The sequence below is a fragment of the Quercus robur genome, chromosome 4 (genome assembly GCF_932294415.1).
Source record: "Quercus robur chromosome 4, dhQueRobu3.1, whole genome shotgun sequence".
Lineage (NCBI taxonomy): Eukaryota > Viridiplantae > Streptophyta > Magnoliopsida > Fagales > Fagaceae > Quercus > Quercus robur.
The window spans coordinates 68942145-68960265 of NC_065537.1; the positions used below are offsets into that span (position 1 = coordinate 68942145).

The following is an 18121-nucleotide window of genomic DNA, read 5'->3' on the forward strand; positions in this document are numbered from 1 at the left end:
ATAGATTCAGTTCTCATTTAAATTGAACTGGAAATATAATCATATCCAGCTTTTGTAGACTCTAATTGGAAGCCGTTTTGATTAAGTATTTTTAAAATTATATTGAAACTTGTTTAATACTATATAATTATATATACACATTAATGCATACCTAATCAATATATAAAGTCAATGTTGCACACCCACAAGTATAAACGGAAATTCCTTGGTGTTAGCAGTCACCATTAACAATTACAAGGAAAGTGGTCTTTTACTCAAGGCTTACTATAAATATTGATGTGGCTGTTCCAAGCTGGACACAACAACAACTACCTTTTATCATTTTCACTCCTCCACAATCGCTCATTTGTGAAAGAAAAAGAAAAAAAATGGCAGAAGGAGCTTTGTTCCACCTTGCAGGAAAAGTCCTTGAACTGCTGGGTTCCTTAATTCTCCAAGAGGTCAAACTGACCTTTGGTGTCAAAACTGAGATTGAAAACCTAACGAACACAGTTTCCACAATCCAAGCTGTGATCTTAGATGCAGAAAAGCAGAGTTCTCATGGTCATCAAATCAAAGACTGGCTCAGAAAGCTCAAAGATGTCCTCCATAATGCAGATGACTTGCTGGATGATTTCTCCACTGAAGTCTTGCTGCACAAAGTGATGACAAAAAAGGTACGTCTTTTTTCTTCAAGTTCAAACAGTCTTCTTGCTTTAAGTCATAAGATGGCCCATGAAATAAAAGCAGTTAGGGAGAGACTAAATGCCATTGCAAAAGACAAAGAGGATTTCCACTTTATTCAAAGTTCCCTTGAGCCACAAGTTATGAATAGGGACAGGGAAACTTATTCTTTTGTATTGGAAGAAGAAATATTTGGGAGAGAGAAGGATAAGAAAGCAATCACAGAACATCTTTTTGATGGCAATGTCTTAGAGAATATTTCTATAATTCCAATAGTTGTTATTGGAGGATTGGGGAAGACAACACTAGCTCAACTAGTATATAATGATGAAAGTGTCAAAAGCAAATTTGAGCTAAAACTTTGGGTTTGTATTTCTGATATCTTTGAAGTAAAACTAATTGTTAAAGAAATTTTGAAACAACTAACAAAGGAGAAGTTTGAAGAAAGCCTTGAGATGTTGCAAAATTGGCTTCGAGAAAATCTAAATGGGAAAAAAATACTTGCTTGTCTTGGACGATTTGTGGAACGAGGACAATAACAAATGGCTTCTCTTGAGAAATTTGTTAATGGTTGGTGCAAGGGGAAGTAGAATAATGGTGACCACACGCTCAGAAAGGGTAGCAAGGACAAGGGCAACTTCATGGTATGCTCTAAGAAGCCTACCTGAAGAAAAGGCTTGGGATTTGTTTGTAAAAGTGGCATTCGAGCAAGGTCAACTAACAGAGAATGAAGCCTTTGTAAGTTTGGCAAAGGAGATTGTTGAGAAGTGTGTTGGGGTACCTCTTGCCGTAAGGATGATAGCAAGCTTGCTACGCACCAAAGCTTCAAAAAATGAGTGGAGATCCTTTAAAAATTATGAACTCTCAAAAATCACTCAACAAGAAGAAAATTATATTTCATCAACACTTAGTTGAGTTATGATCATCTGCTAGCACACTTAAAGTAATGTTTTGCTTATTGTAGATTGTTTCCAAAAGATTACAAAATTAATGTAGAGACATTAATTCATCTTTGGGCAATGCAAGGTTTTATTAAGTTATCAAATCCAAAACAATGAGCTAAGGATGTTAGGAGAGAGTACTTTATGGAATTACTTTGGAGATCCTTTTTTCAAGATGTAGAAAAAGATAACTTGAGCGATATTGCATATTGCAAAATGCATGATCTTGCAACACTTGTGGCTGGAACAGTAAGTACCATGTTAACTTCGAGTGAGGAATATGTTGGTGAAAAAATTCATGTATTTTTTGATCTTGTGTATTCATCGAGGCAACCTACAATCCTTGTTGCTAAAGGAATGAAGATACGAACAATTCTTGCAGGTAGTGTAGAGGGGATTTGGGTAACTTCACTTGTGATGCACTTGTTTCAAATTTAAAAAATTTGCATGCATTGGATTTGATTTGCTTAAGGCTACGTGTAGTGCCATGTTCAATTAGGGAATTGAAGCATTTACGATATCTTGATCTTTACAAAAATAATATTGAAATTCTCCCAAATTCCATTACTAAGCTATTGAATTTGGAGACACTAATACTAAAAAATTGTCAGTTTCTTAAAGAATTACCAAAAGGCATTAACATGTTGGTCAGTCTCAAGTATCTAGATATTACAAATTGCTCCAATTGACTAATATGCCCCTTGAAATTGAATGTCTTTACTTCTCTTGAGTTAGTACTACCACAGGCTATTGTGAACGTGGGATTAAAGGCTAGTTTTGGTGGTTTGTATAAGAAAAAAGGGGCTAAGTCCAATGGTGGACCAAGTCTATTGAAGGAATTTAGTAATTTGGGAGGAAGCTTAGAAATGAAAATTCTGGGACATGGAAAAGATAGCATGTTGGAATGTAAAGATGCAAATTTAAAGGAGAAACAACATATTCAGCGATTGTTATTAGAGTGGGATATATTGAGGTGGGCTAATAGAACCAAATGTTATGATGAAATGTCATTGGAAGGGCTCTAGCCACATCCAAATCTTAAAGCATTGGAGTTGAGATATTACATGGGTGTGACAATTTCAAGTTGGTTCTCTTCGCTTACAAATCTTGTTGATTTGAGATTATATGGTAATAAAAGACTACAACATCTCCCGCCATTAAATCAACTCCCTTTTCTCAAGTCTGTTAGCCTTGAAACCATGGAAGCAATTGAATATATATTAGAAGACAGTGTTAATAACATGTTGGGCAGTTCCTCTTCTTCAAGAACAACATTCTTTCTATCCTTATCTTCTCTCATAATAGAACAATGCCCAAATTTGAAGGGATGGTGGAGGAATTTACCTGAGGATGATGATGTTAATGAGCCACACCATCTTTTACTTCCATCGTTTCCTCCTCGTCTTTCCCAATTAAAGATTCTTGGATGCCCTAACTTGAATTGCATGCCCCCGTTTCCATATCTCAAAGAAGAGCTAACATTGGATGGAGCTAGTTTGAAGGAATTGGAGTTGGAAAAGGAAATGAAAGCGAAAATGGGAGTAGCAACCACATCAACCTCTTCCTCCTTCTCCTCTTCATGCTACTTTCCTCTCTCTCGATTAAAATCTTTGTGGTTAAAGAATGTTAACCATTTAGAATCTCTTCCAAAGGAGTGGCTGTGGAACCTCATTTCTCTCTAGAAACCCGATATAGAAAGTTGGGATGGACTGGATTCTCTTCCTTGGATAGCCAACCTCAAATCACTACAGTACCTTAGAATTTGGAGTTGTCCCAATCTGACATCACTTTCTCAAGAGATTTGCAATCTCACCTCTTTGCAATCTTTGGAAATATTTTTTTGTTCTCCCCTCTTACAAATAAGATGCCAGAGACAAACAGTTGCAGATTGGCCCATCATTGCTCATGTCCCATGTGTGATTGTTTTCATATAATCCATCACAAAATGATTTCTTCAGGTATGCCTTTATCTATATTTTCATCCCAATTTTTCATAAATAGACTATTATAAATCAAATACTGCTTTTTGAGGGTTTTCATATTTTGGACAACTTCTTCTAAAAAGTATTTAACTTCATTCCTATGCTTAACTTATTTTTCATAAAGGAGAGCAAACTATGTCATTAAGCTACAAAACTCTTGGCAATAATCTTGTTTCTTGTTTGTTCTTCTTCATTCTGTTTTTTGAGGTTCTGATATTTTGGTGAACTTATTAGCCTTTTGACTCCTTAAGAAGAACGAATTAAGGCAAGGACCTAGCTTAAAATTTGAGACTTGTTCATAACTAGCAAGCCTTGCAATTATGTGACAAGCCGTCAACTTGGTGGTAATCATCTTTTCTTTTTGGGAGATCTCTTTCTGTTATGTTTCTATTCTCTTTGTACCTAACAAAAAAAGTCGAGAAGGTGTTGAATTTGGTTGCCTTTTGCTGATGCTTGCAGAAATGGAGAAAATCTTTTTACGAGTGGAGTATTTACCATGACAAGCGACAACTAACACTGCAGGACATAGCTTATTATTAAGGTATACTGTTCAGTAATTTTTTTTTCTTTATATGTAAGCTGTTGATGCATTGTATTTACTTAAAATTGAAATGCTCAATGTCATTTGAGTAATTAGTAAATAAGTAATTGCTTACATAGTTTATCCGATGAGATAATTGGGCTAAATGGTTTCTTCTTTTCTTAAATGTGTTTGGAGAATTCACTTAAGTCAAAATCTTAAGATGAGATTGAGTAAATTGACTCCATCTTAATTGCATTTCTTATATCTTAATTTTAAAAAAATTCAATCAGATATCAAATGTGTTCTAAAATTTCAGAAAAAGTATTAGGAATCCATCAAGTTTCTTACCATTTTTTTTTATATAGACTTTTATGTGTAAGGTTGCTAATGTTCAGAGGACCTCAACTTAGGAACGTTTATTTCCAGTGAATGAATCTTTTGGATCTAGCCACACCTTCTACTGCTGCTCATCTCCAAATGGTTGGAAGGTAAAAAGATTCTCGTTATCTTTCAAAACCTTAGTGTTACTGTCCTGCTAAAAAGAAATATTATCTATTTGGTACACACAATAATACTTTTTTCTTGTTATTTGTGCTAAAATGTTCTATTTTTGGCATATGCTTCATAAAACTTCCTCTTTTGGATAAATGTGTGAATTATATTTTTTTTTAAAAAAAGAGTCAGCAAGCAACAAAACAGCTGCAAGCAATTAGATATTGAAACATAGCCATAAAGCAGTTAAAGCCAACCTAGTTAATCAAGCATCTGAAGTAAGCTACAATCACAACACTCAATCTACTCTAATGATTAAACAATGGTCAAACCTGTTCTAGAATCTCCCAATTCTAAGAGGGATTGATTCTCTAAACACATTATCTACACTTAGGCTCCCTTGCAAATAACTCATGTTCATGACTTTCATATTGTTCTAAAGTTGGTGTCTCTCCTAGAGTGACTTCAACATGCTACTATGGTAATATCTTCACATTAGGTATTGTTCTAGTTTGTTAGCTTTACTGGAGTAATCAGCTACCTCACATAAGTTGAATGCTTGTAATCTCAGATGCCTTAGTATGATATCATTGCCGGCAAGGAATGTAGCCACCTCACACTCTCAAGGAGACGGAGAATCTCTAGTTTTAATTGCCCTAAGATACCTTAGATCTTATATTTCTAGAGGAAAAAAAAGGACCACAATGAGAGGGAGAATAATGTCCTTTTGTAGAACAAATAACTTATGCTTCTCTATGTATGACCTAAATAGGCTGCATTTTTTTTTCCAAGCTACCAAGTGTTTTCTCTGTATATATATATATATATATATACTCATTTTCCAAGTGGTTTTTAAACCCTTGATTTCACCCTCCACCTTACTTTTACAAGGATAGTTTCACTTGGCCTGAGCTATCAAATATCAATCATCATCATATTTTTATTTTTGTTTTTGTTTTTGTGCTTTACACATATTTCTTTTTTATGTTTTTTATAAATCTCTTAAAGATGTTTTGTTTTTTATTTTTAGAAAAATTTACAGTTACATAATACTAAAATTTCTTAACTTCCATTCTCTATAACTTAGTGTGCATCAAAAGTTCCATTTTGCATTAGAGTTTAGAGCCAAAATTTTAGCTCTGAATATACGTTTCATTTGATTGGTGAGAAAGAGTAGGAACACCGAAAAAAAAAAAATTTGGAATTAGGTAGACCAAACTATTTAATTTGACTTAATACAATAATTTCACTCAAATGATGTGGATATTTCGTATTTGTAAGTCCAAAATGATATTAAACCTGAGATGAATACTCTGTAAATTTTCCTTTCTCAAACCATTGGTTGCACATGCTCTTAATTCCTTCTATCTCTCCCTCATATATTATTGAAGCACCTACACTTTTTGACTTCTCATTTTACCCACACACACACACACACACACACACACACTCACACAAAAACAGTTTTTACTTTCTGGAAAGTTTGCTTGCAACATGTTGCATGTATTATTAATCGTGGAAGAGACAGCATGCTTTATGAAATTTTGATTTTTTTTTTTTTTTATGACAAATACTTTGTAACAGGTTCTGTATTTTTTATTTTTTATTTCATAGCTTTCGCTTTTTGTGCAGTCTGGAGGTTCATGGATGTATACAAGTGGGTGACTAAAGCCTTACATACATGAGTATTTGGCATTATATGGCTGTGCAGTTCTTTGTTGAATGGCTATTAAATGGAGAATATTCAACACTAAGCAGAGAGGGAGATCTACATCAGTATGGAATTTAGCTATCATATATCATAAAAAGGGCCCATTGAGCAGATTTTTGAAAACGGAAGGGGCCCTTTCCATCATGGTCTTTATCGTAACGGAATTCCTCTATGCTTGGCGACATTACTCCATATCATCACCTGTTTGGATTGTCACCTGTAGTGGCCAGTGAATTGTGATCAAAGAGCAGATTTTCGATCAATCTAGTGGCCAACAAATCACTGATCAAGGAGTGACCAGCCGCCAGGTTTAACGATTTGGCGGGATCCATAAATGTAGTGGTCGGTGAACGGCTTATTCTTCTTCCACGAAGATCCAGACAAAGCCGAGCTTCCATGGAACTGAACAAGATTTGGAAAATGAATACAAAGGTCAAAGGATTTATTATTGAGCATTGATCCCGGTTGAAACATGGATCATTCATCTGGGACTGGGAGACACAAGAGAACAACCCCCATATAAAGGTTTGAGCTTTTTATTTGTCATTTCTTTTTTCTTATTTATACGTAAAGCTCATTAGAAGGGTTTGCACACACCACCTTTTTCACGCACTCCAAATGCTCAACAATAGAGTGATGAAAATTATACAAATTGCTAACAACTAGGCCATACCCATGTAAGAAAATTGGGGAAATAATAAAAACCAAATGGTAAACCAAAAAAAATTTGAATGCGAATTACAACCAAGGCCAAGGGTTGAAGTAGCTAATAACAAAAAGAAAGAAAGAAAGAAGGGCTTACCATGTTGATTGTTGAAAGCAATGAATGCTCCTATCTGGAATCGACGGAAGGAATAACAGAGAGGAGAAGAGCATTACTCAATACATACGGTAGAGCTGTAGAGCACGTTGGGTAATCTATGGTCCCGGCCTGGTCCAAAGCCCGAATCAGTCAGTTTCGGCCCATAAGGCCCCAAATTCAGTGACCCAGTATCGGATATGAGACAACTCCAACCAACCCTTTTAAGAAATTTTTTATAAATTTTTTTTAAAAAAAATATTTTGTCCTTCCTTTTATTTTTTTGGCTTTTGTTAATGAGGCAACCCTTAAGGTAGTTTCAAAAGGGTCCCACTTTGCAAAATAGAAGAATTTAATAAATAAATAACTCAACTAGATGTTTAAAGTGGTTAGACACCTTATAAAAATGAGGATAAAATCATTAAGTGCACCTGTTTTGTTTTGTTTTTTGTTTTTTGTTTTTTTTTTTTTTTTTTGGGATGGACTTAATGGTTCACATTAGATAGAACTAGTATAAAGAACTATATTGAAAATAAAATGAATAAAATGGGAAAAAATTATTAAATTGAAAATAAATCAAAGTAAGAGATTTGGCTTTGGCGGCTCTGTGCAATGGACCTAATAGGATGCTACCATGTGTCCAAGAGTTGCCACGTGGTCGCATCCCATAAGATCCAATGCACTGGACTTAAGTCCTTCCCTAAAATTAGAGGATATATTTTGTAATTTAGCCTAAAAATAATTATTGCTTAATTAATGATTACTTAGATAAAAATTATGAGTATTGATGGTTAATAACTCCTAGGTCAACCCTTTTTTTTTATAATTTTTTTTACGAAGTTTCCTACTCAAAACTAATAAACAACAATCAATCAATTATCCATGCGTATTTATCTATATAATTTATCAAATGAGTTAAACAAATCACATAACTATGAAATAAGTCATATAATTAAAATTATACGTGATTTCTCTAAACTAGTTCAGACAAATTTTGGCATTTTTCTTAATATTCTTTACTATAGTTGTCAAAACGTAAATCGTATTGTGAATTGATTTTTGATTTTTTTTTTTTTTTTTTTTTTTTTTTGTATTGTGTATGGTAAGATACACAAACACTTAATAAATTTTTTAAAAAGAAATTATAGATATACATCTATAAAGGGTATATTTATTATAAATTTTGAATATATTCAGCTAATGATTAATTTACTCATCATTTATGTAATAATATTTAACAAGCTAACTAACTAAATAAAACTAGCACTTGTTTATAATATACATATTCAAATTGCTTAAATTCAAAAGTGATAATATATTACAAATGACCCAAAAATTAATTTATTTTTATCATATTCATCATATTGGCTAATGAACCCCATCTAAGTCAATGTTATCATCACGTTTATCATTTTGAAAATTTATTTCTTCATTAAAATTTTCTTCACCGTCACTAACATTTACTATCTCTTCTTGTTCTTTTTATTTTAATAATTAAAAAAATTCTTCTAGTCATTCTAGTTTCTTGGACTTATAATAATAATGAAAAAAATAAATATATTTTTAATTAATATCTTATTCACCGTATAGAAAATAAATTTCTAAATATTAAAGTGAAATGTAAGTTTGTACTATGTAGTTCAAATTTTGTAGAAGAAAGAGAGGGAAAAAAAACTTAAGAATATGTTATTTTATTACGTTAAATTAAGTAACCTAATAATTTTGTGTTTAAAACAAGTCTAACAACTTGTTAGATTCAAATAAAAGTACAAATTTTAACAAAAAATCTCATTTTAAAGCATTTGTCTCTGTATCGTACGATATACTATATCGTACGATTCATGAACACTTACAATACACTGATGCGATATGAAACTTTTTAGTTTTTACACATAATACGACACGTATTGTACGATGCATATCACGTATCGTACGATACTGACAACTATGTTCTTTACCAATACTCCCCTCCTATTAAAAAAAAAAAAAGAAAAAGAAAAAAAGAGCTACTCTATAGGGAGGCCAAAAGTAAAATTTTAAGAAAAACTTAGTGGTTTCTAAGACCTCATGATATCCATGAGATCCTGGGTTCGAAACTACTTGTCAGCATCTTGAGGCTACCCCCATGAGATTCCTTCCTGTAATAACCTGGTGCATATGGATAGGGGAACTGCATACACCCAAGAGAATTGTTAAATACTTGAAGAAATCTGGATACTTTTGTTTGTAAAAAAAAAAAAAAAAAAAAGATTTTTTTTTTGCCGACATCTGTGCCCGAATCAATTTGTCTTGACCTATAAGGCCCAAAATTTAGTGACTCAATAATTAATATGAGCCAATTCCAATAAACCCTTTTAAGATTTTTTTTTTAATATATATTAAATATTTTTATCATTCTCTTTCTTTTTTGGCTTTTGTTAACAAGGCACCTGAGGAGTGATGAAGTTTCAAAAGGGTCCTTTTTACGTTGCAAAATAGCTAAAATTTAATAAATAAAACTCAACTAGATGTTTAAAGTGGCTCGACACCTTATAGAATTGAGGGTGAAAGTATTAGGTACACGATTTACCATGAATAAAATTTTGTATTCCTTTGTAAGCCTATATTGATATTGATAAATAAATTATAGTTGGAATTATTTTATTTGAGCTACATAGATATAATGATTTTCGTTTATGAACTCAAAAAATATGGATTCACTAACCTTGTATTATGAAAAATTATATATCAAAGTCAATAATTTTGTATACAATATATTTATAAGTTACAACTAAATTTAGTATTAGAAATTTTAGAATTGTGGCTTCAAAAGAAAATATTAATATTTGCATTCACACACACATATTAGTGTATGCATATGTTTTGAGTTTATTTTAATTGGTTTATCACTTTAATAATTTGAACCCCAAATAAAAAATTCTTTACTATCTCATTGCTTATTTGATACTTCAGTTATGATGATTTTTGAAATAATGTCAACAAATTTTGACACAAAACTTCCTTATCTTTACTATTAACAAAGAGAATTCTAAAGCAATGTATTTTCCTTTGGTAAATAGTTTTTCTAAACTACTTCTATATTTTATTAATTATAAAAATTATTTGTAATTTTGAATATTCAATAAATAATCTTAAACATATGCATCGTAACCAGAATATTATATATATATATATGTTCAGATGATTTGTGGAATGAGGACAAAAATAAATGGATACCTTTAAAAAATTTATTAATGGGGGGTGCAAGGGGAAGTAGGATAGTGGTAACTACTCACTTGATAAAGGTAGCGGAGATAACAGGCACAACTCCGCCTCGTGAGCTTAAAGGCCTAGATCCAGAAAAGGCTTGGTCGTTGTTTACAAAAATGGCATTTAAAGGAGGCAAAGAGCCAGAGAACCAAGGCATAATAGACCTGGGAAAAAAGATTGTGGGAAAATGTATTGGGGTGCCTCTTGCTATAAGAACAATAGGAAGCTTATTGTATGGTAAAACCTCTGAAATTGAGTGGCAATCTTTTTTAGAGAATGAACTCTCAAAATTAACCCAACAAGAAAATGATATTTCATTAACTCTTAAGCTGAGTTATGATCACCTTCCATCACATTTGAAGCAATGTTTTGCTTATTGTAGATTGTTTCCAAAAGATTATAGGATTGATGTAGTTACACTTATTAATCTTTGGGCAACACAAGGCTTTACTGTGTTAGAAGGTCCAAGGCAGCGTTTTGTGGATATTGGTAGGAGATAATTTATGGAATTACTTTGAAGGTCATTTTTTTAGGATGTAGAAAATGATGATTTGGGCAATATAAAATCATGTAAGATGCATGATCTCATGCATGATCTAGCAAGTCTTGTGTCTGGAATGGAAAGTGTCATATTAAATTCAAGTGGGGAAAATGTTATTGAAAAAGTTCATCATGTATCATTTGATCTTGTGGATTCATCTAGACAATTTTCAGTTCCCATGAGTAATAAAAAGAAGATACGAATAGTTCTTGCAACTAGTGTAGGGGGAAAGTTGGGTAACTTAACTTGTGATGCACTCATTTCAAATCTCAATTACTTACAGACATTGGATTTGAGTGATTTAGATCTACATGTAGTGCCCCATTCAATTGGAGAATTGAAACATTTATGATATCTTGATCTTTCTCGAAATCAACTTGTTGAATTTCTCCCTAATTCCATTACCAAGTTGCTAAATCTGTTGACGCCAAAACTCAATAATTGTGTCTCCCTCAAAGAATTACCCCAAGGCATTAAAAAGTTGGTCAATCTTAGGCATCTATACTTGCATCATTTATATGGATACGGAAAATTGACTCATATGCCCCTTGGACTTGGACATCTTACTTCTCTTGAGATACTAACACTATTTGTCATGAAGAAAGAAGGTCCCAAGAAAAAAGAAGGTAGGTCTAGTGGTGGGCTAAGTGAATTGAAGGAGCTAAGCAATTTGGGAGGATGTCTAGTCATTAAAAATTTGGGACATGGAGAAGATGACATGGAGGAATGTAGAGCCACAAAAATGAAGCAGAAACAACATCTTCAAGAGCTACAATTACAGTGGGATTCAATGTGGGTTGAAGAAGAAAGCGAGTGTTACAATGAAATGTCACTAGAAGGCCTCCAACCACATCCAAATCTTAGAGCGTTGAGATTGTGGTATTATATGGGTGTTAGAATTCCAAGTTGGGTCTCTTCCCTCACTAATCTTGTCGAATTGACATTATTTCATAATGAAAAATTGCAGCACCTCCCATCGTTAAATCAACTCCATTTTCTCACGTTTGTCAATCTTGAAAGAATGGAAGCACTTGAATACATATGGATAGATGAAGAGAGTGTTAGTAACGTGTTGGGTGCTTCCTCTTCTTCAAAAACACCATTCTTCCTATCCCTATCTCATCTTCAATTCGGGTTTTGCCTAAATCTGAAAGGATGGTGGAGGAATTCAGATGATGATGATGATAATGAGCCACACCATCTCTTACTTCCATGTCTTTCTAAATTAGACATTAGGGAATGCCCTAACCTGACTTCCATGCCCCCGTTTCCATATTGAAAGAAAGGCTGACATTGCGTGGCTGTAGTTGGAAGGTATTGGATCAGACAATGAAAATGAAAATGGGAGCAGCAACCACATCAACCTACTTTCCTCTCTCTCAATTACAACAATTACCATTAAAAAGGATTAACGATTTAGAATCTCTTCTAGAGAAGGGGCTACGGAACCTCGTTTCTCTCTGAAAACTCTATATAGCAAGATGCGATGGACTGAGTTCTCTCCATTGGATAGGTAGCCTCACGTCACTACAAACCCTTGAAATCTGGATTTGTCCCTATTGAGCTTTGTGGAGCATAGTTGTGTTTGATTCGGATGACGACCTGACTCGACTCGAAATAATGTTGCGTGGTTTTTTAATTGAGATTTTCTGAGAATTAGCCCATTGTGAATCATGTGTGCAAGTTATAGCAATCATTGTTTTGGTGATTTTTTTCAAGAAATTTATTTAAAATTTTGGGTAAAATATTATTTTGGTCTTTAAAATTTATCAAAAGTCTATTTTTCATCCCTAAACTTTGAAAAGCTCTTTAAATTTTGGTCCTTTAAATTTTTTAAACAGTTTTTTTTCAATAGTTTAAAGACAAAAATAGGGATAAATTTTTTTTTTCAATAGTTTAGGAATGAAAAAAGAAATTTTTTTTTTTTTAAATTTAAGGACAAAAGTAAAACATTTTCAATAGTTTGAAGTTGAAAAACAAACTTTTCTATAGTTTAGGGACGAAAAATGATAAAGTTTAGGGATTAAAATTTATATTTTTGAGCACCCAATTAGGAGGTTTTAAAGGGTCCACCTACATTACAAAATAGCGAAGTTTAACAAACAAATAAAAAACTCAATCGGAGGTTGAAAGTAGCTCAACACCTTGTAATAGTGAGGAGAAAATCATTGGCGCACCTGTTAATAAAAGAAACCTTATGTTTTTAGGAGAAAAATGTTGAAATGAGGATATACTTTTAGATAGAGAGGGATGCAATAAATTTTATTTTTAGATTTGAAATTAAAAAAAAAAAATTGTAAAATTCTGTCGTTTTGTTGGATTTAACGATGGGACTAGACAAAAGAACTAAATTGAAAATAAAATAAAAATTAAATGTCTAAAATGGGAGAAAATGAAACTTAAATGATTAAACTGAAAGAAGATCAAAGTTATAGGGTATAAATTGTAATTTAACCTAAAAATGATAATTGGTGTCAGTGTTTTGTGGTTTGAGGTTTAGAGAGACTGCTGCATTAGGTTTTGTGGTTTCTCTTTCTACTATAGAGAGTGTTTAGTGTTTAGCTTGATTTTTGGAGATTCCAAAAATGTAAATTTGTTTTAATTATCCTTTTTTTTTTTAATATAGAATTAACATGCATAGGACTGAAACGATGTTATTGGCCTGACCCTGTTTCTATCTAGTTCAATGTGCTACAGTACAATGTGGATAATCTTGACAAATGAATTATTTTTTAGAATTTCTCAATTAGGGTTTACCATCTTGCGTATAATTTTCCAATGGTTAAAGGCAAGAACAATATTAAGTTATTAATAAAGCATAAAAAAATTGGGTAATTTGAATTCAACCCCTAGAAATACTTCTACTAATGGCCTATACAAATGTAGGGAGAGCGAATCAATCCCTTTGCCTTACCCTTCTATTAAAGTTTCTGTTCAAAGAACTACATTGTTCATTCAGCAATCAATCTTTGAAAAGGCTTTGGGAATACAAATAGAAGTGAGTGTTCTAGGCCCAACCACCATCACAGACTCATATACCTCATGAAGGTAGATAAGTTTATTTCCAAACTTATATTACTTCATGAGGTTAACTTCAACTGCACATTTTGGGATCAAAGAGGTTTTGTTATAGTTCTTTATAATCTCTTCTCATGAGCCAAGAATATGTTTTCCCAACTGTCCTTCTCTGAACAAAGGTTGCTTGATTAGGACTAATAGTGATATAACTGGCCACTAATCGTTTAACTAGTAGCTTTGCTATGCCAAAGGTTTTAGAAATTACACGCTATTGTTTACATTGTGATGGAAAAACTGTGGCAAATAAAGACCCTCAACAGTCACGTGATTTCATCATATTGCACGCTTGGAACCAGACTAACCAGTATGCTCTATCAGAATAGAGTATTGGTGGTGACAAATAATCTTTTTATTTTTCTAGTGGAGAATCAATGAAAAATAGTCTTGATAAGAATAAAAGTATTAATAGTCAGGAAGACTAAGCTTACCATTCTTGCCCCAAATTTCAACCATGCACATATATATATATATATATATATATACACACCCACATCAATCGATACAAATATGCAACATATGCCCTTCTCATTTAAGTTTTTGATTGCTCCATTGTAATATTAAAGGCGACAGGCGAAATTATCACACAAATTATTGGACTATATATAGAGGAGTGCTTATTTGAATTTACAACTTAAATTACTTTTTTACCTACCTATAACAACCAATAATAACCCACTACATACTTAAAATTTGTTGTAAAAATATTGTGAACATAATATTTCTCCCGTATAAAAAATTGAAAAAGCAAAGCCTAACGGCTAGTTTCCCAGACAATGGTCATATTCTCTATTGACATTAAAAACAGAAAAAAGGCACCGTTTCTCACTAATACAAACGGTGACGTTTTGATAAGGATTATTTCAAGAAGAAACACGGTGTCGTTTTTACCTGCGTTGTCTTTCTTCTTCACTCAACAGCTTCAGACTCAGAGCTTCCTCACTGATGGTTGAGATATTTTTGTAACTAGATATTTTCTGTTAAAAGCACCTTAATCACATGTGTAATTAGAGAATAACTAATTCCTAACTTTACGGAATTAGTTAGTCTGTTAGAGTAGCCTTAAGCTTATCTTCAAGCTCTATATATAAAGAGCTAGGTGTTGTATTATTTTAGTTAGTGTTGCTAATATTCAGTCATTGAATTTTACTCTATCTCTCTCTCTCTCACTTCCGCCATTGTTACTCTTGCATATTTTCTTGTTTACTTCATGGTATCAGAGCCAAATACCATGGCTTCCACAGCTGCTACAACATCAACAAGCAACACTAGCACTCCATCTACTAGTCATTCTATTGTACCTTCACAATCACCATTACTTCTCCTTTCGAATATGTCAAACTTGATGTCTATCAAACTTGACTACAGCAACTATATTCCATTACTTCTCCTTTCGAATATGTCAAAACATTTTCAGATGAGTTGAAAACTTTCATCCTTCTTAAGCATTTTTCCCATATTAATCCATCTGCTGCAAAATATTAGTGGTCTGTGTGTTAAGTTCATTATCTTTCCCACAAGGACATGCCTAGACACCTTTTACAATTCAAAAAATGGAGACCCTTATTATGTGAGTGAGTCTGTTTAGTAGATCAAACTGCATAAGATTTGACTAAATTTGATGTTTTTTGTCAAGCTTTCTAGCCATCCTGCTTCTTCCTTTAAGCCATAGCCATCCCCTTAATCTAGTGGTCAAATGTGCAATGTTTTTCATTGATATCATACCAAAATATTGCAAATCAGAAGAAAAGGAAGAAAGAATAAATAAGTTGTGACATAGATCTGCACAAGGAAGATGGTAAAACAATGCCTCATGTATTCGGTCCATTTTTGTCCTATTCAGTTCTCTTTGGTCTTATCTGGCTCTACTCAGTCCACTTCGGTCCATTCTGTACATTTTGGTCTTAGTCGGTCCCCTTTGGTTCTATTCGGGCCACTTCGGTCCAATTCGGTACATTCTGTATACTACTTTCCAATTTGGTCCTATTCGGTCTTAGTCGATCCAATTCAGTCTATTCTGTTCACTTTGGTCTTATGCGGTCTATTCAGTATTGGTCAGTCCACTTCAATCCTACTCAGTCCACTTTGGTCCACTTCAGACCTATTCTATCTACTTTGGTCCATTCAGTTCTATTCGGTCCAATTAGGTCCATTTTAGTCCAGCACTCCATAATGCTCTGTACAAGAAAATTTTCAGAAGCCATGAGAACATGCAATTGGGCATATTTCTCACAACAATTGAAGTTAAATTTAATTGTAAGATACAGTACTCCAGAAGCACTCAACTTCCCTCTCTTTGCCCCCCACTGATTATATTAATGAGAATGCTTATGTTCTAGGTTCATAAGAATTTTTCCCTGCTTTTAGTAAGGTAGTTATGCCCTTCCGAGATTTTTTGATTCTAACTACTTGAAGTATGAGTGTATTATGCCTTCAAAATTTATTAAGGTTGTCTGCTGCCTTATATATGGTTTCAATTGCTCTACTTAAGGTCAACTTTGTGTTTGGTTTTTTATTCTTATATTCACTTTTTGGGCCCTAAAGCTTGATATTCACAAATTTTAAATATTTTAAAGCTTGATATAAACCCTGAAAATTCTATTGCTAAAGTTCTACCTGCTAGGTTTATAGTATTTTTAAATCACTGATACTTTGTCTTTCGAGAAAAAATTGCTTCTGCTTCTTTTCTTTCTTTTTTTTTTTTTTTTTTTTTCTATTCCTTTTATTATTTTTTTCCCTCATATTCAAGTAGTCCTATTTCATACTTCCTTGAAGAAGGCAGGAAAAATTCACAAGTGCAATGGCGAAATGTCAAATGTGCATTTCTGTTTAACTACAAAATCTAATGACAAAGAGAGAGAAAATCATAATACAATTTCCTCCTTTTATTTTCTTCTTCATTTACCATACTACTACCATTGTGATTTAATTGTCTTGAATAGTTCACTCCTTTTCCCTTCTTGCCTGTCTCACCTCCTGACCTTACTCTAACAAACTTTCCAGTGATGATGGATGTGCTACTATTCTGCATGCTGATAATAACTAAATAGGCCTTGCAATTTGAGGAAATAATAATCAAAATGTTAAAAAAGCCTTGGTAGAGACTTGAAAGAGAGCAATCAATTCAATGCTCCAATCTCGAATCGACGGAACAAATATTATTACTCGATACGCACTGCGGTCAGTCAGTCTCGGCCCAATATTCGTGCCCAACTCAGTCGATCTCGGCCCTTACATAAAACCCTTTTTTTTTTTTTTTTTTTGATCAAACATAAAACCCTTTAAAATTCATACTAATAAGAAGCCCAAATACATCTACTGATCCACATAACTACTTGTCCTTACAAACCTTTAGCTGAAATGGGGTCCACCCGCTCCACCAAACCTTTTTTTTCTAAACATTCGTTTAAAATTTATGTTTATATTTACGAGGCACCCGATTAGGAGGTTTTAAAGGGTCCAACTACATTGCAAAATAGCAAAGTTTAACAACAACCAAAAAAAAAAAAAAAAAAAAACTCAATTGGAGGTTGAAAATAGCTTGACACCTTATGAATTGAGGAGAAAATAGAGATAAGAAATTAAGAATATGGTTCAATTTGGTCAGCCTTAGCTTGATTTGTCTAGACATCAATTTTCACTCTTGCCAAATGTCCGACTTATTTTAGGTGGAAGGTTCCTTGACTATTACTTGTATACAAAATTCCAAGATCATTAAATTGGAATAGGTCTTTTACTAACCTAACCACTTGGAATAATATGAAATTTCTTCCCATCCACACTAAATGTTATGTACACTCCAAATTTTTTCTACATCTCATAATGATACGTTGTTGATAGGTGTCATCCAAGTCCAACATGATTAAGAGTTGTAATTGAGACTATGGCCCAGAAGCTTTACTATTCAATACTTTGCGAGAAAAATTAAACACTCATTTGATGTAATAGGAGACTATGGAATTTGACATTGTATACACTAGGGTTTGTTCTTGATGTTGTGAAATTGCTGTAGGTACTAAAAACTTTAGTTTGATTAGTTGGCAAGTCATGTTCTTTAATCGTGAAAAGTCTACAATAGAAAAATTTTGTGTTCCTACAATAAATGTTTTGAAGAGAAAATTGTTAGCCCCCTCATCCCATTGGAA

General features: G+C 33.1%; 3 protein-coding genes and 1 long non-coding RNA gene across 17 annotated transcripts in view; all 4 read left to right on the forward strand.

The window, feature by feature from the left end:
• The window catches only part of LOC126724197 (uncharacterized), a 116130-nt gene that overhangs the window by 42899 nt on the left and 55110 nt on the right, over nucleotides 1–18121 (forward strand). The gene's annotated exons all lie outside the window — the stretch shown is intronic.
• Nucleotides 369–1202, forward strand: LOC126722471 (putative disease resistance protein RGA4). The gene has a single exon (XM_050425628.1). The coding sequence runs from the start codon at nucleotides 369–371 to the stop codon at nucleotides 1200–1202; it is 834 nt and encodes a 277-aa protein (XP_050281585.1).
• On the forward strand, nucleotides 1258–3286 carry LOC126722472 (uncharacterized). The gene is made up of 5 exons (XM_050425629.1): nucleotides 1258–1430; nucleotides 1628–1689; nucleotides 1786–1986; nucleotides 2340–2577; nucleotides 2689–3286. Exons 1-5 carry the CDS (start codon nucleotides 1258–1260, stop codon nucleotides 3284–3286), a joined length of 1272 nt encoding a protein of 423 aa, XP_050281586.1.
• Nucleotides 10345–10860, forward strand: LOC126722473 (putative disease resistance protein RGA4). The gene has a single exon (XM_050425631.1). It carries the CDS (start codon nucleotides 10345–10347, stop codon nucleotides 10858–10860), a length of 516 nt encoding a protein of 171 aa, XP_050281588.1.

What these genes read in the sequence shown, in the direction of transcription:
- LOC126722472 (XM_050425629.1), top strand. Translation starts at nt 1,258, where the DNA reads ATGGTGACCACACGCTCAGAAAGGGTAGCAAGGACAAGGGCAACTTCA. An exon ending in GCAAAGGAGATTGTTGAGAA is followed by an intron (nt 1,431 to 1,627) that starts GTGTGTTGGGGT and finishes TGCTTATTGTAG; the next exon opens with ATTGTTTCCAAAAGATTACA. An exon ending in TCATCTTTGGGCAATGCAAG is followed by an intron (nt 1,690 to 1,785) that starts GTTTTATTAAGT and finishes TTCAAGATGTAG; the next exon opens with AAAAAGATAACTTGAGCGAT.
- LOC126722471 (XM_050425628.1), top strand. Translation starts at nt 369, where the DNA reads ATGGCAGAAGGAGCTTTGTTCCACCTTGCAGGAAAAGTCCTTGAACTG.
- LOC126722473 (XM_050425631.1), top strand. Translation starts at nt 10,345, where the DNA reads ATGGGGGGTGCAAGGGGAAGTAGGATAGTGGTAACTACTCACTTGATA.